Here is a 26,048-nt window from a genome sequence, read left to right on the forward strand (position 1 = left end):
TATCGTAATAGTAAAAAACCACTGGAGCAGCCCCTAGGCCAAGCTGGACGTGGTTAACTATGACACAGCAAAGCCCATCAAGATATCACTGTGGAAGTAAATTAAGCTAATTAGGTGATACAATTAATATATCAGTCTCAGCGGCAAATGTAAAGGTAGCAACACAGGACCATGTACACAAATGAATTAAGAGAATTATCTATTTATGGAAAAAAGTATTTTTTAAGACCTAGACATATTGCATAAGACATAGATATTTGCCAAGTGTACAAAAGCGACCACGCTGTGCTAAGACTATAAGTACACCCTATGACACTCTGCAGTTAAAGTTCATATGATTCATAAAGTAATATTCTGCATCAAAATGTAAAATATCTTTGTAGCAGTATTAATGTAGGCGACGTTTTGACACTTTTGCAATTTCACCGGCCATCATCAGGACCAGGAGAGTTGTTGTATCCACTGTGTAAGTAGACTGTGAAAAATATTAACAAGCAGAGGAGGTTTTAAAAAGTTTAAGGTCAATTATTTGACTAAACGTTGTCCATACTCATCAAGTAAGGATGGCACGCATATGTTCATTCTTCTACTAGACTACTCGGTGTTATGGGTACTTCTCTGATACTGTTATCTTCTTGTACTGGCACCAGCTTATCTCCCATCATTCTTACCCTGAGCTATCCTATTCTGGACAGGGCATTTTCTCCCGCCCCTACCTTCTCCCTTGCAGATGGGAGTTGGTCTCACCGCTGCCAAATCATAAGCTGCTTAAGCCATTTTTTTACATAACACCGCTCCCCATATGTTTCCTACAGCTTGTGATAACTGGCATGAACAATGAGAAAACGTAAGAAATGTTAGCAGAACACTTATGAATCAAGATGCTGGGACATCAGGCATCGTCTAAGGCCAGGCAGGTTTAGAATTTTGTGAAAAGCCTGAAGAAGCCACAAACAAACAGACTGGTGTGTTCATTGTAGCAGCACAGGGGTTGATGGAAAACACCCTCTATGCAAAGAAAACGTATTAAAATAAAACAGTGATGTGTTTATACAGAAATGTAAGGTTGTGAATCATTCTGAGCACTTACCATAAAGGAGGCACTCCCTGGAAAGATGTAAGGCATGAGACACATTTCCTGTCTGGGAAAGAAAAGGAGATCAAATATCAGGAAAGTGCAGATATTACATATGCTTAATGGTCTCCAAGGCAGCGGCGGGGTTTAGACTTAGAGGTCCTCAGCCCTTCACTTTGGTCTAAATACTCTATTTAGGAGGCTGCTAGCTATCCCTCTGCTTCTAAAATACACCTTTAGTTTCTACCTCATGCCTCAGAGGTTGCACCTGTTTTATGAGATATTTTATTTTTCCTTAAAGGAGCCTTGAATTATTTTCTTACCGTCTTAAAGCTGGATTGTACTAAGGTTTACAGAGCATAGGAATATAGTGATATCAAAATATCATGAAAAGAATACCGAGGGACATAATATCGAGAGGTAAGTTCATATAGAGGAATTATAGTTTACTATTCTTAACTCCTCATCTGTGCGCAAGTGCACACACACACACACACACACACACACACACACACATCAACAAAATACATAGATGTAGAGTTATACATAGGAAATCTCTGCTTTGTTATTCTCACCATTTGGGCCTCAAATATTTTGCTCACAATATTTCTCACCATCAACATTCCCTTCTCAATCTTATGGGGCCATACCTTAAGGCTCATCTTATGTTCATTCCCATCCTCCTATTCCTTCTCCTCATCATCCTCCTCTTTCTCTTTCTTCTCTGTGTGATGGATTAACAAACATTTCTATCAACAATGCATCAGAGATTAGACTAGCGCACCACGTGGTCTTGTGAGCACCACATGGTCTTGATGATAAACATTGTAACAATTCAGTGCAAACTGGGTCGCAGGTCCCCCAACAGGAGCATACGCATTTCAAGCACAGGGCAGCTGTTGTAAGACAACTGGAATTAAATTCTGAAGTGTATCTCATTACGTGGACATACATGTTTTGTTGTACACGTGATAAAGTGTAACTGAAAGGGTAGCTCATAAAGGAGTGACATATCACATTTAAGCAACCCTAAAACATGGAAACATAACACCCAAGTGGTCTGAAATCTTGCCAGCGATGTTATAGTAATGTACTATCTGTCCTGGAGTGCTGTGACTTCTGAGGTAAGGTACCACTTGCCAAGTTTGCAGCTCAGGTCAGGGGTCAATAAATGTGACTTTGGGGCTTATGGGTAAATCTCTGCATTGGGACCCTCAGGGCTTTAAGTGGGCCGGGTCCTGCCGGTGCTCAGCACCAGCAACTTTTAAAAGCAGGTGCTGAGACGGGTCCCTATCGGGCTCTCCATTTTTGCCCTCAATGAAGCCCTAGTTGTTGCTTTATTATCTTACACAAATAACAACCATTGGCAAAGCCAAAGTGTTGGCTTATTGTAGGTATAATGTTACTTTCTGTAGTACATGGATGCAATGACAGAAACAGCAAAATACCGGCACACTATGCTAAGTACAGGTTTTTAGCTTAGGTGTTTTTAATCCATGCTCTTAATTACATAGGCCACGCCCCTTTGAGAGACCCCCCCCAGTTTTTTCATCCCACTTAAAGCCCTGGGGACACTGGTGTGAACGTCTGTGCTTGGCATGCTTGAAGGGTGATGCTGAGCAACCCATGTGCTTGTCATCAGCAGTGCCAGAAAAACACTACTATAGGCGGCCCCTTGGCAGCTATACTGCTCAGCCCTGCCAAGGGCAATGCGGGAGGCATTGCAGCTCCCTACCCAATCCTCCAGGAAAGACAGCAGGACTATGAGAAAGTATTGGCAAGGATGTATCATTTGAACATTTTATTTTGTGCAACGTTTTCAGTAAAGTTGGCGTAAAAGTCGACGGGGGGGGGCTTTTCTAACTAAACGTAGATTAATCTTGGAAAGATGGCAGAGTGCCCCAAGAAGAACTTTGAAATCATGCCACCACACCCAGCGGCAGGCGGGTAACGTGGATGTGCACACGGCCAAAATGTGCTGTTGAAACACAGCCCAGCAAACAACAGCAAAGACTAGAAACACCTGGTACAGAAGCAGTTCCGGGTTACCAAATAGGCAAAACAGGCACGGCCTATGGGCCCCACTCCTTTTAGGGGCCCGCGACAACGGATCAAAATAATATTGATTTGATCGTGAAAGAAAATTACAATCAAGCTTTCTTGATTTGTTTCCAAAATGCAGAGCAAAAAATTAATCTACTCAAAGAAATGAAAACTTTACATTAAAGACTCCATAGAGACAATACTGTATCAATGTAATGTACCCATTAACAACTTAAAGTACATAAACCAGAAACACTGTATCAGATTCACATAACAGTTGGTCTCTTAAAAGCTCATCTTCTGGCAGCTGTCAGTTTTTCAAAAAATCCTGTGCAAACTACGTAGTGTAATGTACAGTTGTGATGGTCGTCGCCATCTAGCGACTGAAGTATTAGGAGATGATTTGCAAACGGGTGGAGGGTACGAAATCTCAACTTCCTCGAGGTATCCACAGAGTTTATTCCAGCACTGTGCAAAAGACATTTCTCTACTGACTAAAAACACCTGGAAGTAGGGCTGGGCGTAGTTTGCAAAGTAGCGCTTCGCGAAGCTACGCAAAGTGCACTTCGCACTGCGGGAGCTACGCGTAGCACTACGTGAACTGTGTAGTAGCATGTTCGCACTGTGCAAGATGCCGTTTTCAATGATTGCACAGTGCGGACAAGCATCCGGCACTGTGCAATCATTGAAAACGGCATCTTGCATAGTGCGAGCTGTAGTTTTCTGCCGCAATAGGAGAGTTTTCCTCGAGCGGCAGCTTTCTCAAAGCGACTGGTAGTTTCTCATCGCGAGCGGTCGCGAGCCTACGCGACCACACGCAATGAGAAACCAGACCTCCCCAGCGTTGAGAATCTTGCAGAGAGGTTTATTTTCCTTGCTCACGATCGGCAACTTGATGTTGCTGATCGCAAACGAGGAAAAAAGTATCGCCAGGATGTCATTTTGCTTGCTGGCGGTCGTCAACTTGACGTTGAGGACCACGAGCAAGCAAAAAATGACCGCTGCACTACGCTACGCGTGTTCGCACTGTGCTACGTGCAGTTCGCGTAGTTTGAAGTTGCGCAAACTTCGCAAACTACGAGAGCGTAGCGTAGTGCTTTGCCCAGGCCTACCTGGAAGACGGAATTAGTGGTTGTACCTTTGTTGACTTCGGAACTGGTGTATATAAAAGAGCAACATGTTCTTTATTAAGCACTGTGCATGTCAAATTGATCTAAGCATTTTTTTTTTTCAATATGTGTTTCTTTTTTTTTCTTCTTTTCAATGCCTTTTTTCATCCTTTTAGTATTGTTTTCAACAGAGAAGATCCTTCAAAATATTGTGAAGGTAAGTTTTTATAGGAAAGCAAAGTTATATTATGCTTAACTTCACCTATATGTACCCTGGCGATATATATGTATATCTTCATGGTACGTAGATGTGGAGTTAAGAAAAGTAAATCTATACTTACCTATTTTCACTTACCTTCTTGATATTTTGGTCCTCGAAATTGTTGACACAATATTCTGTCCACACAATATTTTTCTTTTCACTATTTTTTCATATAACCCACGAACATTATGAAAGTTAATTGCACGTTTTATTCAAGGAACTAAGGACCAGATGCACGAATATTAAGAATAGGGATATCTGAATAGCAATTTTTTTTCGAGTCGCTATTTGGTAATCGCTATTCTTAATGTATTAAACTGTTATTTTTTTAGTTAGTAATTCCAAGTGGAGTCGGAAATTGACCTACCTAAGAAATATTAATGAGGTAGGTTTTAATTTGTGGCCCAATCGGAATCACGGCAAGTACAGGGATTGTGGCCTGCTGGCATCAGCAGACCACCATGTCTGTAATTGATTTTTAATAAAGCAAATTTTTTTCTTTGAAATGCAGCCCATTTTCCTCAGAAGAAAATGGGATGTGTTTAAAAAAAGTGAAACTTTTAAGTTTTATTTGTAAGAGTAGGCAGTGGTCGGGGGGACTACTGCTTACTCTAAAAAATATTTTTTTAACATTGGCAAAGGATAAGGGGTCATATTGAGACCTCCTCCCATATGCACATGGTTGCCACCTCCTTTGAGGTGGCAGTAAAAATGTAATGTTTTGCAATCGTAATTCGATCGCAAACCAATAATACATACTACTGAGAATCGGCATTTGGAAGGATCGCCCTAAACACACCAGTTCCAAATCCTGAAACGCAAACCCAAATTGCGATTTAGTAACAAGTTACTGACTCACAATTTGTCCTTTGTTTATTAAAAAATGCCTTTTTGCATTTGCAATCGGCACGATTCTGTGAACTGGACCTTTTACAACTTCAAAAAACGGTTTAAACATCTGGCCCTAACACTTATTCATATGACTTCGATATTTTATTGACAACTTTATTTTCGATGCTTTTGTGGTCTGTTAAAATGGTGAGAAAAGTAGTTCATAATGATGCATGATTTGCATTTTCAGCCCACATAATTTAGTGAACCTAGCCACATAGGGGCCTATTACGATGGAGGATTTTCCGCATCCTCCCGGCCGGCGGAAGCCACCGCCGGCCCGGAGGATGCGGAAAATCCTCTGCGGACCCACCAAAGACCCACCGCCACATTAGGATGGCTGGTGGGTCCTGGTTTCCGTCCGCAGCTTTTCCGCCACGGTTGGCTTACAACCGCGGCGGAAAAGCTCTAATATGGTGACGGTGTCTCTCAGACACCGTCAGCCATATTAGGATGGGCTGTGCAAAATGCTTTTCCGCGGTGGGTTTTCTGCCGTGGAAAAGCATGTGTAACTTCACTGCGGGGGCCCGTTGCGGGCCCCCTGGGTGAAGGGGGGGTGTGGGGTGCACATGGGGGGTACCTATGGTACCCCCCTGCATTTGTATGCAGAAATCGGCAGACACCGCACGGTGCCTGCCGCTTTCTGCATACAAATGCAATGTATGCATTTTTACCATTGCGGCGGATGCAGCTTGAAGCCGCACCCGCCGCAATGGTAAAAATAGAGGATGTGACCGCCAGGGTGGCGGTCACATCCTAATTGCACAGGAGGGAACTCCGCAGGCCATGCGGAGGTTCCCTCCTACTCTATGGTGGCGGACGGACTCAGGTCCGTCCGCCATCATAATCGACCCCATAATTTGGACATCCTTTACTGCATAATTCTGGTGGCTTTGACTTCATGAAATATGTTGTGACAATTAAAAAAATAAAGATAGAAACTATGTGCTTTGGACTAAGCGAACCAAATTCTCCTGGGCAAAGCTTCTAAGTTGCTAAAACTGCCCTGCACTTAACAAAGTTGCCTGTGAGTGCAAGTACTGCAGCAAGGTATGCATCTGGCTGGTGGATTGTGAAGCTGTATTCCCACAACCAACCATACATTTAAGGATTCACTGGGCCAGAGCCCAAGGAGAACAGCAGTCAGCTACTCACAATAGTCAGTCACCCCTTCAAAAGCTACTCTTGGCTATGTATTGGGGAATACGATGGGTGCTGCTCTGGTCTGGGGATCCTTGTGTCAAACATCAACAACAAATACATGGGCTCAGCTAATGTACTCAAAAAGTGTTGAGTCTACTAAGCTATAGATGTGCGGTTAAAAGTCAGACTGTGGGGGGGCGTGGCTTAAGCGCCGAGGCGAGATGGCGGATCGTCCGTGAGCTCCGCTGAGCTACGGGACATTTTCATCTGAATGGGCCTCTTTCACCGACGTTAAGAGCCTCCTTTGGCAGACCTTGGCTGGCGGAAACTGAGCTGCTGATGGCGGAGGCGTTTTACACAGGTTTTCTGCTGTTTTATCCTCCCATTTGACAAGCGGCTGATTTTCTCTGTCTCGGGACGTGGGTGGCCGCCATTTTGTGCCGCCGAGCCCGCGTCCGTTTACAGCCTGCCGCCTCAACTTGCTTACCTCATATGGGGAAACTACTTCAGCCAGCATACGAAGTTCATTGTACAAATACTTCCAATTATTGCAAGGTATGATGAAATTCGCGCTGTTTTCATCCTCATCAACATGACTTGTTTCCTGTCAGCTATTTCCATTTTTTGAGGAGGACGAGGCAGTTCTAATGCTTTCTTTTTTTGGCTGCATGTGACCCGATTATTTACAGAGGAGAGTTTTTGCTAAAACCGTCTACTACGTTATACTGCCATTCTCTTGAACGCTCTCTCCTCATTATGTCATTATAGCATGTTTCTACTGACATTTTCATTCACTGATCTATGATTCACCGCCTATTTCTGAAGTTTTTGTGGTAGTTTTCCTCCATGCTTGGATGCAGGCGGCCACATTGTTATTATGCCGCTGAGCCTGTGTCCTTTCTCTGCTAATTCATGACTCTTTCACAGCCTGTGGATGGGATATCTCCTCAACCTGCAATTTTATACCACGTTACGTCCATGTTTCAAGCTCTCCTCACGAAATGGATCATCTTGTGATGCTATTGTTCTGCTTGCTGACCTGTTCTGTGTCACTTGGGCCTATATTTGCTCTCCTGTGAGATTCATGATAGTCACTTTGGGAGATTTGGTGCAGGCTGGTTTCTTCCTGTGCTTATGTTGTTCCTTTCATCACCACTTTTTACGCCATAATTGATGAAACCACGATTTTGGTCTGCTGTCTTTCATTAATTTGGAGGGGGACATTTCTGCGTTTTCTGTCCTGGTCCATCTCCTGAGTGCTTGCTTCTACCCCTACCTCCAACATCTACTGCAGTTAGGTTTCCTTCTTTCCATTACATCATGGCGAATGATACAATCAGCGCTAAGTCGTCTCACACTGGCACAAAACCCAAACGACCAAAAAATGATCCCCCTTCTCCCATCCATACTTCTCCGAATCCTGTTCTGGACTCCATCTTGGAGGAAGTAAGGGGTCTACAACCGTTCATGAGTGCGACCAATGAAAAACTTAAACAAATTGAGGAGAGATGGGTCGTTATGGAGGGCAAAGTACTGAACCTAGAGCAGCGTGTCAGTGATATTCAAGATGTTGCCTCTAAAGTCCCGCTATTGGAACAAGAGATTCACAGGTTGAAGCTTCATACTGAGGACCTTGAAAACCAAAATCGTAGGAATAACCTACGCATTTATGGCGTTCCGGAAAACGTTGAGGGGTCAGATATGGTGTCCTTCATACACAAACTTTTGCATGAACTTTTGGACCTCCAGCTTGCGTCACATCCTCTTAATATACAGAGAGCTCTTCGCCTGGGTCGTCTTACGTCCAATGCCTCCAAGCCTCGTGATATCATTCTGTTATTCCTTGAATTTACTGAATTAATGAATGTTCTTAAGGCTGCTAGGCTTAAAAGACGTCTTCTGTGGTCCGGACATAATATTTTTATCTCCCAGGACCTTTCCAGAGCAACAAATGCCCGGCGTAAAGAATTTCTTAACCTCAGTCCTCTGATGAGACAACTGAACATCCAATATGGTATCCTGCATCCGTGTCTTTGTAAAATCACTCATGATGGTCGTACACGCTCGTTTGATGATCCTCAGAAGCTCCACGCATATCTGCAGAGTATTCCTTCAACTACCATGGACACTAACTCTTGATATCTCTTTTGTCTATGAATGATCGGATTACGCTCTCTGTGGCATTGTGGCTTCTCTGCTACCTGTCTCTGTATTGAATCTATTCTCGAACTTTTCTTGTTTTTTCCTCTATTTTTTTTGTCTTACCTCTCTTCTCTTCTGGCGTTTGGTTGAGTCCGTGTTCCCTTTTGTGCCTTCTCACTCTTGCTTTATCTGTTTGATCTGGCTTCGTCATGGTTCTGTTCTGTGTTCTTCTTCTTCTTGAGGTTCTATTTTTTCTCTCTTGTCTTTGTCCAAATTTGCTCTTCTGCTGCTCGCTGGGATCCGTGTCCCCTGTGGCTTCTCCTCGCTCCTGATGTATTGATTATCTCTTTCTTCTCGGACCTGGCTTCTTTGCCTTGTTCTGTCTTCTTATCTCTTTCTTGTTGTACCTCTCTTTTCTCTCTCTTTCCTTCCAAGCTTTCTCCTTTTCTATCTTCTTTTTCTAACATGTGCACTCTCTTATTTTTCCTTTCATGAACAGTCTGTGTGTTCCCTCTTCTGTTTTTTTTTTTTTTTTGTCGTTGGTCACAAGTATTCTGGGCGTATTTAATTCTCTCAATGTGCATGTAATGGGTATTTGGTTCATTTCTTAATCTATTTTTTCGTTGTGCCCTTTCTTGTAGATGTTCTCCTGCAATGTGTCTACCCCAAGTGTATTTCCTCCTCCTCACCTTCCATCATGTGTAATTTTGTAACGTGGAATGTTCGAGGTCTTGGTCATCCTGTCAAGCGTCAAAAGGTATTGTCTCATTTATCCAAACTCAATTCACAGGTTGTTTTTCTTCAAGAGACTCATTGTACTGATGTTGAGTCTTCTAAGTTAAAAAGGCAATGGGTGGGTCAAGTGGTGTTCTCTCGTGCTGTTAACAAAAAAGGGGGTGTTGCTATTTTGTTTCATAAGGGGTTGTCGGTCCAAATTTTATCCTCTCAAAACGATGATGAGGGACGCTGGGTAATGGCTAAGGTTGTGATCCAAAACAAGACTTTGGTCTTGTTAAGCATTTATGGCCCGGTTCGACCAGACCCCAAATTTTGGAATGATATCAAAATTCTTATTTCCAATATTGATTGTCCAAATATTGTACTTGCTGGTGACTTTAATCAATGGCTAGATTCTTTTTCTGACAGACTTTCCTCAAGCAAATTTCACCCTGATAAATCTCATAAATGTTTCCAATCGGCCATTGCCCCGCGTCCCTTTTATGATGTATGGAAAACTTGCAATCCTGACTCCCTGGAATATACCTTTTTTTCGAATGTTCATCATACCCGTTCAAGGATAGACTATATTATGGTCAGTAAGTCTCTCCTTCCCTCAATCCAAAAATCTGATATTGGTTCTATTTTTATTTCGGACCATGCCCCTGTTTATGCAGTCCTTGACCTTACCCTAACGTCCTCTAGATTCAATCGCTGGAAATTCAACACATTTCTACTGTCTGATACTGCTTTTGTAAAAGAAGTCACAGTGTTTATTAATGAGTTTTTCACGCTTAATGACCCATCAGACACCTCTATTCCTAATAATTGGGATGCATTCAAAGCTGCCCTTCGGGCTTTCACCATTTCATATGTCGCAAAAAAAAAGAAAGCAAATAGAACCAAGTATGAAGACCAACTGAAAAATATTAGGCGGCTTGAACACTTATACTTCTCTTCTAAGTCCACGGATGCCCTCCACAATCTAATCAAAGCAAAAACGGAACTAAATAAAATTGCCACGGTTGAAGCATGCAATACCCTATGAAAGATCAAATCTAAGTATCATGGGGGCCAAAACAAGGCGGGTAAAATGTTGGCAAACTACCTTAAGATCAAATTTGAACGCAAAACAGTTGGCTCTATTTTTAATGATTCTACCAGAAAATTGGCTTCCTCTGATGAAGACTTTGCGGAAGTCTTTCATGATTACTATCACACTCTTTATACTGATGACACTCACCCTTCTGATATCAACGTAACTTCTTTCTTTGAGGGTCTCCCTGCTCCTCCATCACTCCCGGATGAATTTGCCCAATTAGAGAGAGACATTTCCCCTCAAGAAGTGCTTCAGGCTATCAACGCTCTGAAAAAATCTAAGGCTCCGGGTCCTGATGGATTACCAGTTGAGTTCTACTCTACATTTCATGCCATCTTTGTACCCAAACTGCTTCAACTCTTTAATTCGTTTATTTCCACTGCTAAGGCCTCAGGGTCTTTCCTGGAAGCTCTCATTATCATTATTCCCAAACCCGACAAGGACCATTCCCAATGTAAGAATTATCGCCCGATTTCCCTGATTAATTATGATTGTAAAATGTTTGCCAAGATTCTTGCTTCACGTCTAGACTCCCTTATACCACTTTTGATTAAAACGGACCAGGTTGGCTTTGTAAAGGGTAGATTGGCCGCCGATAATGCCCGTATGTTTTCTAACATCATATCCCATAACAAGTCCTTTAAAACTCCGCTAGCAGCCTTGTCTTTGGATGCAGAGAAAGCCTTCGATCGCATTAACTGGCAATTTATGTTCCGTACTTTGCAGTGGTTTGGTTTTGGCCCTTCCTTTATTTCCTTGGTTAAACTTCTATATTCTGCTCCCCGTGCCATTATTTTTGTCAATAACCAGTTCTCCAGATTTTTTTCCTTATCTAGGGGTACAAGACAAGGTTGTCCTCTCTCCCCGTTATTGTTTATCCTATGTCTTGAACCTTTTTTGGAACGTATCCAAACTAATCCAAATATTAATAGTTTTAAAATAGCCTCCACTGAAACAAAAATCTCTGCTCACGCAGATAATGTCTTAGTCTATATGGCTATCCACTCTCGTCCCTCACTCCTTTCATGGAAGAAGTCCGTTTATACTAATCCATTTCAGGATACAAACTTAACTTATCCAAAACAGAAGTTCTACCCTTAAATTCCATCTGTTACCAATTCATGTTTGATTCTACGGATTTTGCTTGGTGTCCTTCCAAAATAAAACACCTTGGAATTTGGTTTTCCTCATCCCTTGTCGATACACTTAAATTTACTTTCGATTCCCTTATCAAAAAAATCCAATCCCTTCTCCAAAGCTGGTCTCCCCTATTCCTATCTTGGTGGGGTAGACTAGATACCGTTAAAATGATGATCACGCCTCATGTACTCTACACTGTATCTATGCGCCCATAAAAATACCTAATTCTTACTTTGCTCGCCTAAATTCTATTTGTTCTAAATTGTTATGGAATAATAAACATTCCCGCATCGCTTTGCACAAACTCATCCGCCCCAAGAACGAAGGAGGTGTCCGTTTTCCCAACTTCAAAACATACCACTCTGCCTTTGTGATTAAACAATCCTTTTCTTTGGCTTATGACTTTTTGGATTCCCCAATTCCTAGTTGGGTTGTATTTGAACGATCATTATTGAAGGACTTTTCGTTTCAACATACTGTTTTTATGTCCAACTGTTCTTTTTTATCCAGACACCCCGTTCTAAAATACTCTCAAACGCTGCTGCATGACACATTTTCTAAGGACTTATCTCCTCTCCAATGTTTTTTGGCGTTGACTGTTTGGTATAATAAATTTCTCAAATATAAGGGCAAGTCTTTCTATTTCAAATATTGGAAAGAGAAGGGTATTTCATTTGTACATCAATTTTTTTCAAACAATACTATTCTTCCTTTTCTAGAGATGCAAACTGTATATCACTTGCCCACTACTTGTCTGACTGAGTATACCAACATAACTAATGCTATACGATCTCACTTGTCGACCCTTTCCCCACCAGATACCTTGCCCTCTTTCTCTCCCACAACTCCACTTTATCCCTTGTTTTCTCTTCAACAACCTAAAGCAGCCCTTGTTTACAAAATATTGTTATCAAATGTTATTGACCGACCCAAATCATTGACGGAGATAGCTTGGGAAAATGATTTGAATGTTTCATTGTCTGTTGATGTTTGGGACCGTCTTTGGTCCAAATTATTTAAAGTTTCTATTGCTGCACGTATTACCCAATCCCTTTTTTTTTATTTATCATAGAGTTGTTATTACTCCTGTAAGTATTTCCAGATTTTCACCCTCATCTCCCTCGTTGTGCTGGTCCTGTTCTTCCGAAACAGGTACTCTTACACATCAATTATATGAGTGTCCTTCTGTTTTAGCCTTTTGGAATTCTGTTTGGGATATATGCATGCAAATGTTTAATTGTTCTTCATCTTTTACATTAGTGAATGTATTTTTGGGTTCTTTATCGGATAATATTGATATTGTTCCATCTAAGGCTAAGTTATTTGATCTTTTCCTTGCTATTGCGTTTAAATTGATTTTATCTTGCTGGAAAGATAACTCTAAATTATCTGTACATACCTGGTGGAATTTCATTTGTGATGATCATAGGATTGCTATTGCCTCCTCTTCTTCCATTTCTTTAAAAATTAAGTCTGATCTCCTATGGCTCCCTTTTGTTACTTACCTCTCTTCTACTCGCCCAACTTGATTGCTTATCTTGTTCTTCCCTCTCATATATTCCTCTTACCCCTGGTTTACTTTTTCTCTCTCTTCTGTCGTTTCTTCCCCGTTTCTTATCCCTTCTTTTTTTTACTTTCCTCTTTCTCTCTCTCCCTCATGATTTAATCTCTATTTTATATGTATTTTATGCCTCATGTTTTATCTTATTATGCTCATTGATATTATTGAATGGCTATGTTTTGTATCTGTTAAAACGTAATAAAAATATCTCAAACTAAAAATAAAAAAATTTTAAAAATAAAAAGTCAGACTGTGAAGCTCACGGGCTGAGAAGCTTTGCTGTTCAGTTCAAATATTAGACTTTTACATCCAAGTCTGCACAACCATCAGGCTGTTTCGGATTAGGAAAGGACACAGGTGTAAAGCATCTTGAGAGCCAGGTGTTCAATGTTTGTCCACAGTGGCAAGATCCTAACCTGATTTACAGGATAACCCTATGCACTAAATTCCTTGCAATGAATGTAAATGGTGTTCATACACATGCTCCGGGTTTATACTCAAAATCTGGCATGGGTTTGTCCCTCATGTACCAACAAGTGGCACCTTGTCAGCAGAGTGTCAAGGAAGCACCCTTCCCCTCAATACATACTTCACAATGTTAAGTAATTCAGAGGACCAACTGCAAATTTTACATTTTTGGGTCTTAAACCTGATGTTTTCCAGAGAACAGCCCAGGCCCAAGCCGACACCTCAGCACTTTAAAAATGGCGCATAAAACATTTAGGACAATAGTACTTTTTGGATAGAACAGTAGACTACTACTACTAGTACTATAACCCAGTCTTCCAGTGGAAGTAGTGTGGTGAAATAACCAAGGGGTGAATATGAATGATGTTCAAGGGCCCTTGAGGGGGCTCATCATACATTTAGAGTGGCTGACACAGGGATCTCTTTGGTGGGTGAGATAGTAGGTACCGCAGAAGGGTATAGGTGTAGGAGTAATTCTTAAATGATTGCCAATACGCCTGTTCGCAAAAAAAGAAACACCCACCATTAATGAATTAGATCCTTGGTAACCCACTAGATAATTGTATTCTTATTTAGGCTCCCCCTCTTAAAGTGAGTTTGAGTCCATCCAAACATGAAATTGATTTAGATTTGTACCCAATGATCAAGCATGCCACTAATTGTGGGTGAGGGTTCCAGTCCAAAATCCTAAGTGGGTTTTTCTTCTTTGCAAACAGATGGACCAGCAAACATGTAACAGCTATAACCCTCTGTGCTACTCATAGATTCAGGGAGGAAGAGATCACTGCCCCCCTCTCTTTCCCCCATGTAGTTTTGTGGTCCAGATAGTAGAACATTACTAGCATCATTCCTAGGAGCATACACATTTAGGCAACGGGTTTGTGGGCGATTGTACCAAACGTCACATAGACATCTAGTAGATCTAGAAGGCATGGGGTCCAATGGTCAAATATGCTATATGTGTGTTCAACAAATTGAAGGGAAGCCATTTTGTTTATGCAGCAGGTGCAGAAGACCAGCTGGTGCTGACACGTGTTTTTTGTATGAGCTAGGCAGCTATATGTTGTCTACTAATCAGAGAGTAGTATAATTTGTGAGCATGGCTGGGTTATATATAAGTTTCTTGAGTTTTTTTTTTACCACAAGTCATTGTCTGCATTTCTCTAGACAGATTACTGTATTACTAATCCCAATTTGCTTGGCTTCCTGAGCAGGTGATAATATGTTATGTTATGTCGTATGTTATGTATTGTTATGCTGAGTTTTATTAAAACTGTTTTGTACAGCACTGTGCAGAAATAGAAAATAGATGTTTGGAAGAAACATCCTGGATCTAGTGCTTGTTAGATCCAAAATTCTAAATATGTATACAACCCTCCCCCACTAAATAATGTTATGTATGGTCCTGATGAAGGCTCATTTGAATGCATTTTGAAGCATAAGAAATTATGATTTATTTTTCTTGATTCGTGGCCTTTGAGTATTCATCACAATCCACACAAATCTTACTACTGGGTGAATCTATACAATGATGCATGATATATATTTTCGGAAATATTCACTGTGCTTGTCTATAATCTGTTTTAAATAATGTTTGTCTTGTTTTGAACAGAACAATTATATATTTTGTTTGTTCTAACTTTTCAGCAGAATAAATAACTGGTATGTAGTTATTATATTTAGTATCACACTAATGCCTGCATTCTAACATATATATGTTGCTAGACTCCTTCTAAATGTTTCTAACGCTTGTTCGTTGACACATTGCTGCAACACAATTGAGTAGCACGTGTTTGAATATGTAGTCCACAGAGCTACTTAGCCTTCCTAAGATAAATGGCATGGTAGAACATAGTTTTAATGAGACCACCGCACTACATTATGCATCATGCAGTCCCTGCATGAGCAAGGAATAGAGCATAACATAAGGACATTTTGATGTGTATCTTACTCCTTAGCAGAATGGACACAAACAGGTCACCATGGCTCGGAGCAGTGCAAAACCCATTGCATCAATAATGTGCTAGTGTCTGCCCACCAGCAAAGTGCTCCCTTGCATTATGGGGTCTTTGACGAGTACCCGTCCTATGGGTTGGTGAATTCAAAGAATAACCTGATGGGGGTCTTACCCGGAAGTATGAGAAAGCCAGATAGTCCAAGGCTTCTTCCAAGCTCCCTTCATCTTCTGTGAACCAGCTGCCATAAGACCCCCGGAAAAGGCTCACGGATTCCTCAAGCCACGCTATTGAGTGGTAGAAATCCTCCATATCATATGCAACCTGAAAGACATCAAAAGATAACCACCTTCCATGAGACTGGGTAAAAGAAAATTAATTCCCATCACAGTTGCATTACCAAAACTCATCTCCGGCACAAGACCGCCTGTTAATCCTGCACTATTGGAGAGCGCCATCCATTGTCAAGGCATCTGCAAGAGAAAACAATCTTGACTATTTATCTAGGACGTCAAGCAAACTGATTTGTTTTGTGGCACCTAAAAAGGATTGGTATTATTATCCAACTCAACAGCACTGAATGGACTTTGAGCCTGACTATAATTGAACCAATACCATAGACATCTTTATGCAGATGTCTGCACTGGGGGAGAACCCTCTTAAACTACCATGGGCACTCATAGACCTGGACATAATTAGCTTGTAAGCATGCTAAAAGTTTATTTTTTCATATATTGTGCTTGCATACCTTGCACTGTATAACTCAATTTATCCTAGCTGCTTTTCGAGAAAAACTATGACCTGGTTAAAAGTTCCCTTGAGAATATTGTGCTACTATTTGCAGTTGACTTCCCTGTCCATGCCATTATACTCCATAAAGTACAATTCACATATTTGCCTCTGTTTCTGCGCTGGATTCTTACTCACTTGTAAGAGTTATGGGTTCCCTGTTAATTGCCAGTCACCATGGGGCATTGTGGAGCACAGAGTGTCTACTGTGTTGACCCGGAAACATCCTTTACAACGCAACTTTTACCACGCAATGCTTTTACATCGCAACTTTTACAATGCAAACCATTACAACGCATTGCGCTGGGGGGCGCTCTAGGATAGGGAATAGATTTAATTTACTATCCAACACCTTCCCTACTATCCACAGGGACTGGAGTTGGAATAGTAAATTAAACTATTCACTATCCAGCACCCCAAAGCGCTATGCGTTGTAAAGGCATGCGTTGTAAAAGTTGCGATGTAAAAGCATGCGTGGTAAAAGCATGCGTTGTAATGTCATACATCCGTGTTGACCTCTCCCTGACCTGGGCGTCACTTCCTGGGTTCTAAGAAGACCGCCTCTGTGATGGGGAAGTTCATATAGGTAGGAGAAGTAGTGCTTAACAAAAAGTGTGGAATGGTATGGAGAGAGAAAGTTTTGCAGTGAGCTCTGTGCTTAGCAACATCTTAATGCACGTTTGACTGTAAACTTTATCGCCCTCTTTCGCTAATAAATAGTTATGAATATGTTGTATCTGAACTACCTGCTTCTTTGTGCTGTGTGAGCTATAGTCACTAAAGTGTGGTCTCCAATTTCTGACGAGAACCTTAGTCCCATATGTCACACCAATAGATAATATTTTACTCATGCCGGTGAGCTGATCTTTCAGGAATTGTTATCTTGCCCGGTTATGTTGACTATTTGGCTTTCTTCTGCCTTACAGTCCCCTTGCATAGCATGGATGCTTATCCTTTCAATCCATTCATTGGAATATCAGCCTTAGCATCAGGGATATTTATCTATATATTTGCTCCTATAGATGATGGGAACCCCACAGTCCTCAACGCGACTGATTCCCCAAGATTCTTCAGTGGGTAGGAATGATTTATTCATGACTTAAACTCAAATTTGCAGGGCTAGCTCAATCATGGATAAAGAGTTTCCTATATGGACTTTGAGGACAAGGGCTTTTTTTGAATGTAGCAAAAACACATCAAACTGTATATTAGATCATCACAGCCGTGTTGTATGCTCCCCACTGCAGCAGCCTCTAGCAGGGATTATACAACAAAATATTGGGAACAAAAATATTGTGACTAGGCCTGGGTGGAATTTCACTTATCCCATAGTAATTTTGGTAATTCTGCGTAACTCTTTGACACAGATTTACCGATAATAACACAATTACACCCCCAGGTATAGTTAAGAGTAATTTGGGGGAGAAATGATCAGCTAGATTCATGAACGTAAAATCGGCTCGCAAAGGGCCAGATTCTCAGAATCTGGCCCTTTGCTAGCGCAATTTTTGCATTTGGGATTCATCATCCCAAATGCAAAAATCGCTAATTACGAAATCGCATATTTGCGAGGAATTGCATTTAAGGAATCTCTATTTGAGATTCCTTAAATGCAATTCATTAACCATTTTTAATTAGCGAATTCGCTATTTCTGGCCGCTATTTACCACAAAGTCAAACTTTGTGGTAAATAGCGAAAACTTAGAAAAATGCACTTTAGTGCATTTTTCTAAGTGGTATGTTACACACACACATGTCCTTTGGACATGTGTGTGCGCAACATCAGGCTACATTTCCATTTCAGGGGTGCTACAGGGTGTCCTTTGGACACCCCTGGCACCCTTGAAATCGCATTCTTATTTGCGATTAGCTAATTGCTAATCGCAAATAAGGATTGACTCCCCATTCATTCCTATGGGCCTTTAGGCCCATAGGAATAAATGGGGAGTTATTCCTTATTTGCGATTAGCAATTAGCTAATCGCAAATAAGGAAGCTGTAGGAATCGCAATAAATTTTGCGATTTTTACATGAATCCCGTTTTGAGAGTCTGTAATAGCGATTCCTTAATAATCGCTATTACAGACTCGCAAAAGGGGACTTTGATGAATCTAGCAGTATACCCCAGGAGCACATTTAGCAAGCATGAGCGGCTGCTCGCACTGCTGGTTATGTTCTGTTACATTTAGCACCATTTTCTTAGTACAGAGTGTATCTTTGTGTCTTTGCGTCCATTATGGAAGTCAGGGTGCACTGGAGCTAGCACTTAATACCAGGAGTAAGTTGGGGGAAAATCCTACCCCAAGTACACATTTAGCGACCGCGTTCATGGTCTGTTGCATTTAACGCTACGTATGAGGTTCGTTTTTGTGCTAAGAAAATAGCAATAAATGCAGAATTAGTTTTCTTGTGAATTCCAGGTCAATACTTGCTATATGAACTACTAAAATGGTTCAAAAGTATTGTGGAATGGAATATCATAAAAAAAAAAAAGGATAGCGAAATATATATATTTATATTTAATATACATATATTTGAATATGGATATATACATTTATATATATCAAAATTGCATTATATGTAATTCATTTAAAATATTCTAAGTACAAAATACGTATATAGTTACAAGTAGAACATTTTAAATAAATAATGTAAATTAAAACATATCCTTTAAAAGTTATGTAAACAATAAATAAATATGTAAAATACTTTAGAATATTAACAATAATTTAAAAAAATGAAATAAACAAAAGTATACATAACACAAACATATATCAAATTAAAAACAAAATTAATACAAATAATTTAAAATAATGGACACATGACATAAATAAAAAGCTATTGCAAACGAATAACAGTCATAACAACCACACTAGGTAAAGTGTTGGACTTTGAATGATTCTGATTTCTATTCCAACTCCAATATAGGAAAAAGTAGAGAAAGTGCCGAACATCCCACCCTAGTCCCCTACAAATCCAACAACACTCTACTCAATTAAAAAGTACTAATTAAATTTAAACAAAATCAAAATTACACATTGAAAATTACAATCTATGTTGAAAAAATAAAAAAGATTATCATAATAATAATACCTACAAATAAAATGATGAAAAATATATGTTATATTAATTAAAAACAATTTGTAATATTAATTAATTCTATTAAAGCAAACAATATCATATACAACTATATTTCGAAATATGGTATTCCTACCTTACACACTCTGTTGACGATATTTTTGAAACAATATCTTTGTATCACAATATTTTTTCCACAATACTTTGTTCATTCACCCCACCAGTTGCAAACCAACTGGTGCAGATACTAATCAGACATCACAGAAAGTGGAAACCTAAGGGTTTCTGTGTATTGAGTTTGTGCTCAAAGCTTTCAGATGCGCTCAGCTTGATTACATTTCTTTTCTGTGTGCATGCCAGACTCTGGACACGCTATACTATATGGTAACTCCTCGACACTGCTTGGTAAATGGATAACATGACCCAGGTGTCTGAAACAGACAGACCCTGAGAGGAACCAGGGAATGCACTATATGGCCTATATTAAACCATGCATAATTGACGTGTGCCACAAGCTTCCTGACAACCAATCTCCTGCAGGAGGCAAAATATTTGACTACATCCCTTATGTTGCATTACCACAGTATTCCGAATCATCAGAAATGGTAGAGTCATTATGAGACCTGTCAGGCTTTGAGTGGTCTTCTCCCAACTTTTATTTGCCTACAACCCTACTATTTTTTGATGATCTGATTTTTGTTGACCTTGGGACTCTGTGCACTTTACCACTGCTAAAAGGGCTAAAGTTCTTGTGATTTCTGTCTCCTAAACATGGTATAATTGGCTTTTACAAAATTGGCACATGTATTTTACTTGTAAGTTCCTAGTAAAGTAGTACCTCGTGTACCTAGAGACTGTAAATGAAATGCTGCTAGTGGGCCTGCAGCACTGATTGTGTCACCCACCTAAGTAGCCCTGTAAAATATGTCTCAGGCCTGCCACTGTATGCAGTTTTAAACTGCCATTTCGACATGGAGTCATAAGCCTCTTGACAGGTCTAAACCTTCCTTTTTATTCACAGAAGTCACTTTTTGGGCATGCCCTAAATAGCCCATAGGGCAGGGTGCAGTGTATTTAACAAGTTGGACATTTACTTTTAAGTTTTACATTTCCTGGTAGTGAAAAAATGTTAAATCCGTTTTTCTCACTAATGTAAGGTCTACGTCTCCCATAGGTTGACATTGTGTTTAATAAGTGATAACTTTCAATTGGGAGCAAGTAGATAGGTAGAGTTTGATGTCTAAAGACTTGTAATTAAAAGTCAGATTTTAAGTCACAATTCTGAAAATGCCACTTTTAGAAAGTTGGCATTTGTTTGCCCTAACCATTTAGTGCCTGCAGCCTGTCTCTGGATCACATGACTAGGTGCAGCTGGTCTTTATGTATTGCTCCCAGAGTGTCAGACAAATGGCCATAGGTGTTGGCAGGATAGGCCATCTCCGAGTTGATGAGGGGGAGGAGCTGTCACCTACCACATATGATCTGGGAACGTGGCATGAGGCAGGAAATTCCAAACACCTCTAGGGGTGGAACCACCAGAACCGTCTCCTACTTCAAAGTGGGCATCGGGTATAAATATTGGACCCTCTTCAGTACACATCTGGACCTGTGAAAGACTCAGAATAAGGATTGCTGTGCGGCTTGTTACAAGAAGGACGTCCACTCTGCTGCCTTGCTGTGCTGCCCTCCTGCCTGAATGAGAAGGGCTGGACCTGAATCTTGAACCCAGGAACACCAGAGTGACTCCAAGGTCTAGTTGGCTGACCTCCTGATCAGAGCATCAGGGGTATAACAGACGGCAAAAGACTTGAACCCAGCACCTGGACTCTGCCAGTTGTGAGTCCTGACCTTCCAAGTGGTACCACCCCATTCCCGGACCCTTTGAAGTGGGTTTGAAGATGCTCTGCCAGGCAATTTGTGGTCCCAGCAGGACTAACACCGCTCGATGCATTGGAACTGCTGGGAAATGCATCCCAAATGTAGGAGATCGCAGCCCACAGCCTCCTCGAAACCGTTTCTCTGTGAGGAATCCATGACAAAGGTATTTGCATTGCAAGCTCCTTGTCGACGGTGTCTTAGACGATGATGCAGGACTCTGAATCGCGTGCCCCATAACTTCTTTGGAGCCAGCTGGTGTACAATGCATCTTTGATGCAGGACTTCGCATCACTGCCTCTCATTGATGGAATCCTCGACGATGATGCAGAACCTTACATTGAAGTCTTGCAGCTCCTGGAAAATGCCGCTGTGTGGCGCATCCTCGACGCAGGACTTCGCATCGCTACACAACCAGGATTTAAGGATTGAAGATTTAATTTGGTGCTATTTTCACTTAAACTTTAAAATTGCGTATTTCCAGTTTTACGTATTGAATCTTTGTCGTTAGGGTCTTAAATTATTTATTAATTTCTACTCTGTTTTCCTAAATTATTGTGAGATTTTTCTTGTGTTGTGTTTTCACTTTATTATAGTTTTAAGTGCTGCATACATACTTTACTGATTGCCTCAAAGTTAAGTCTGACTGCTTTTGTGCCAAGCTACCAGAGAGTTGGTTGCTACTTGAGTAGGGTTTCACTCCCCTTAACCAGTGACCCATTTTCTTACAGACGTGCAATAGTAGCTACACTGAATAACAAACCTATGTTCTATACACACCATCTCTCTTTTTTTTCACAAAAGGCATGAACAAGTTCCCCATTAAGAAATACAGGGAAGTAGGCCTAGTGAATTTATTCATGTGGTTTGTATTTACCATGACATTGACTGACACAGACTCGCCTCCTAGAGACCAACAATCCAGGGTAGCTACACAGAAGTCCTGACAAAAGCCACGGACCCATAGTGTCGTAACCACGAAGGCCTGAAACATGTTGACTTGTGATTAGGGTGTGACAGTATGTTGCTCTTTGCTTCAACAACCACATATTTTGTGTTTCTACTCATAACTTACGCGGGTCAATAATGGAATACCCTGGTTACCTATAGATATTTTTATCTCTGCCACTGCGGACCCCATTAGAATAAATATCAAAAGGGCTCCTGGTTTATAGGGACCTAGATGAGACCAGATAATGAAGCAGGACACCAATATGCTTTGTGAAGGTCAAAGAAAAACAACACAGGGCTTTGATAAAAGAATCACCAATCAATCAGAAATTTGACTGAAAAAAAACAGCTATAGGATACCTTTATGCTGACAGTTTCAAATCAGGAGTAAGTGCTATATAGGCTATTAACGTCTCTCAATGCTCCGCAGAACTATCAAATATCTGTGTTTTTCTTATTTGATATTATTCATAACTGTCCCAGGGAGCAGGGGTTTTGGCGCCCTACTGAGCGATGCATAGTATGCCTTCAAGTGGCCCGAATAATGGAATATCATACCAAAAAAGGTTATAAGGCTAGAATACTTCTACTTTATTATGGCTTTTCACAACTGGGCCAGGAGATTGGTTAGCATAGAAGCCTGATTGTGGCCAGGTAACCGTGCATTGGCGCTGCTGCTCAATGGTGGTATTCCTGTTGAGGTCATTAGATCATCAGGTGGAAAACAACTATTAGCTAACACTGAGGTCTAAGGGAAGCATACTGAAAGATGGGACTTTCTGTAGATGTCAACCAGGAGATAAGGGGGGTTGGTCAGACACATTTAATGAGTTGGTAGGGCAGATGCTAGCCCATTGTAAAACTAAAAAATAAGGGGGTTGGAAGTTCAGGTTTACTTTCTTAAGGAAGTGAAGTTTGTATGCTGGGTTTATCACAATAGATAATCAATAAAGAATCAAGGGCCATGCGTATAAACCAGCTGTGAGGATTGAAGTAGACTGACGGTGCCTCAGTACTGGAGTTCTTCCAACCATGTGCACTTTTATTTTGAAAAAAAATGTTCGTGCAACATTTGCACTGATATTTTCTGTTGCTTTTTGTGTTGGCCAGCTAGTTTCCCCTTCTACATGGTAGGATTGCGAGTTGGGGCTGCATTAGGCTGCCTTTAACATGGGTTACACGATGGCGAGCTTCAAGTTGAGAAAGTCATATTTTTTACCTTAGCCTGTCGGAAGAGAGCATTTTGATGCCTGGTGTGGCTCGCGGGGCATATCTATCAGCCAGGTCTGGAGGGGCCATGGTTGTGCCCCTCATGTGACAGTAACAGTTCCATCACGAGGAAGACTTTGGTTGAGGATGGGGTAGATAGAGACTCATTGGATTAACATCCTGAATCATGACTGGTCCGACATTAGCCCGGGAAGGGTAGCGAGGGGAAGAAATTGTGCAGATTGGGAGATGGCGATCTAAAATTTACAGAACATATGGCAGGAATGATTTGTAGTAATTAACCTTGTCAGGCCCAGAGACCTACAAGGCTATATCTATGGGGTGTCATTATGCACATTTACCTTACAAGTAAAAAATGCAGAGTTCTCTTTCTCAAGTGGGAAGAAGGGACTGGGGCTTCCATATACTACAAGGCCAAGATTGGGGATTCCAGGGCTGATCTTGGCACAAGTCAGCCCAATGGTGTTGTGGCTGGTCGTGGATCACCTGGGTATGCTCAAGTGAGTCACCTGGGCAGAAACTACTTTACCGAGCTGGTGAGGGAGTGGGAAGTCATTACCCACGTTGGCCAAGCTTAGTGTTGAGATATTCTATGGATATATAGCTCTTACCCAGATGGAGCGTTCAGATGTCTTGTTGCACCGGGCGGTAGAGAGGTCATGGCACGGTCTGGAAGAAGCAAAGGTTTCAGGGTGGCTTCCACAGGTTGATTGACCTGAACTTCCTAGGTAAATATTTACAGTATGTGATTCATGTGTGAGAGGTAGGGATGGACCTGCTCCTTCTGACCGTAGCTAGGGTGTTACACCTAATGGGGCGCAGGAAGGGATGAGACAATTTCTGGGGAGCTGCCCCAGAGTGGTAACCCGTGCATCAGTGAGGCGGGGCTGAGCAATCAGTTTGTGATCGAGAGGACAACCAAAAGCAACAACGCAGGGAAGGGGCGTGTCCCTGTACACCTGGGTGTCGTGGATGCTAAACAGGAGGGTTTTTAGGGGAAACACTGCAGCATTGACAACTTACGCAGCACTTTCTGCTTTGGCCTGAGATGAACAGCAATGACCAGCTTTAATGGACTGCTGAAGGCTGGAAAGAAGGGGAGATGGGAGCAGAATTGAGATGGGGATGTTTCGAGGCATAGCTGAGCTCGTCGATGAACTTTACTTTGTCTTCCATAAATGCAGATTTGCCATAATACACCCTTCAACTCTGATTCGAACTTTACAACTTTTGCATTGTGTGCTGCTGTGTAAATAAATCCGGAGCTGCTCTCCTGATCCGTGTAACATATGGAGCGACCTCCAATATTTGAGAGACTGTGGAATGAAAGGAAGGTTGTGGCACGAATACCGGGGTTAGAGGGTTTCTTTGCACCCTGGGCAGCAAAGTTAAAGCAGCAGATTCTTCAGAGCTCCCTCCAGCGGGACATCCCTTCTTGGTCTGGGAGAACAGAGGCGTCTGTCAGTACATTTGGATCTGTTTTCGACATTCCTGTCTCCCATGTGATGTCCATTAAAAAGCCCCATCCATCCGAGCCCAGCACGACATTGAGATAATAGTTTGATAAATGGCTTTTTGACTCAGGAATGTTCTATTGCAATAAAGCTCTGCATTACGTGCATTGATCGAACCTTTCGCCGAACCTGCTCGATCTTGTTGCCTCTAGCACTGTCAACAAATGAGACAGCTTCATTTTCCCTTCTCTTAAGATGCCCTATTAAGTTGCATCAAAAAGTTAAAAAGTTTCTTTTTTTTAATTTATATTTTTTAAACCTGGTTGTTGCAGTTCATAGAACCATCCAAGACGCTGATGAATAACCTCACAGAGCTTGAGACATAGTTTGGCGAGATTCAGCCGAGAGCAGATGTCTTGGATCCAGGGCTGGCCTTTGGCACACGCGAGCTGGGCCCGCGCCCAGGGCGCAGCAGACCATCAGGCAGAGCCGGACCTGCCTGCAGGAGTCTTCTCCCAATGTGGCTCCAAAGAGAAGTGCACCGATGCTAACCACTCAGGTAGAGGAAAACTGTTAAGTTGCAAGGGTGCACGGAGGCCTGATGCAATCTGGGAAACTGCCCCCTCTACCCCATGACTGGGGAGGTAATGGTATCCCTAACTGGAGGGCAGTGGGCCTCTTGCACCATAGGCCCCGGTGCTACTGCACCAGCTGCACTGATACACCCGCTCCCATCAGCACCACCAGTATTCGCTGATTGTTTGGGGTGCTCAATACAGGTCTTGGCTATCCGTACTGGCAGTACATGCAGAACGTTATACAAGGTATGAAAGCTGCGAAAGCTACCGAAGGCCCTCACAGTAGGGCGGCAGTGTACCCTAAGTGAAGACGTGTACTCTTAGCGTACCCTAAGCAAAGACGTTCAGTGAAGTCTGAGCATGGTACTTTTTTACTATTACCCCAGAAACGCCATGTACATTAAATGAAAGATTTGCTTCTTGTCGCTGTGCCAGGGATATGATAGACCTACCACCCCAAGTTAATGCAGAAGCAAGGCTTGAGTAGTG

At 41.6% G+C, this 26,048-nt stretch overlaps 1 protein-coding gene across 1 annotated transcript in view; it reads right to left on the bottom strand.

Moving 5' to 3' along the window:
• P4HA3 (prolyl 4-hydroxylase subunit alpha 3) overlaps positions 1–26,048 on the bottom strand; it is a 238,783-nt gene that overhangs the window by 68,134 nt on the left and 144,601 nt on the right. The window contains exons 4-5 of the mRNA XM_078658568.1: positions 15,780–15,929; positions 1,091–1,142 (exon numbers count right to left, since the gene is read on the bottom strand). Of these exons, the coding sequence (XP_078514694.1) occupies positions 1,091–1,142; positions 15,780–15,929 (202 nt within the window). The remainder of the gene's footprint in view (positions 1–1,090; positions 1,143–15,779; positions 15,930–26,048) is intronic.

Source organism: Lissotriton helveticus, chromosome 8 (assembly GCF_964261635.1).
Source record: "Lissotriton helveticus chromosome 8, aLisHel1.1, whole genome shotgun sequence".
NCBI classification, from domain to species: Eukaryota; Metazoa; Chordata; class Amphibia; order Caudata; family Salamandridae; genus Lissotriton; species Lissotriton helveticus.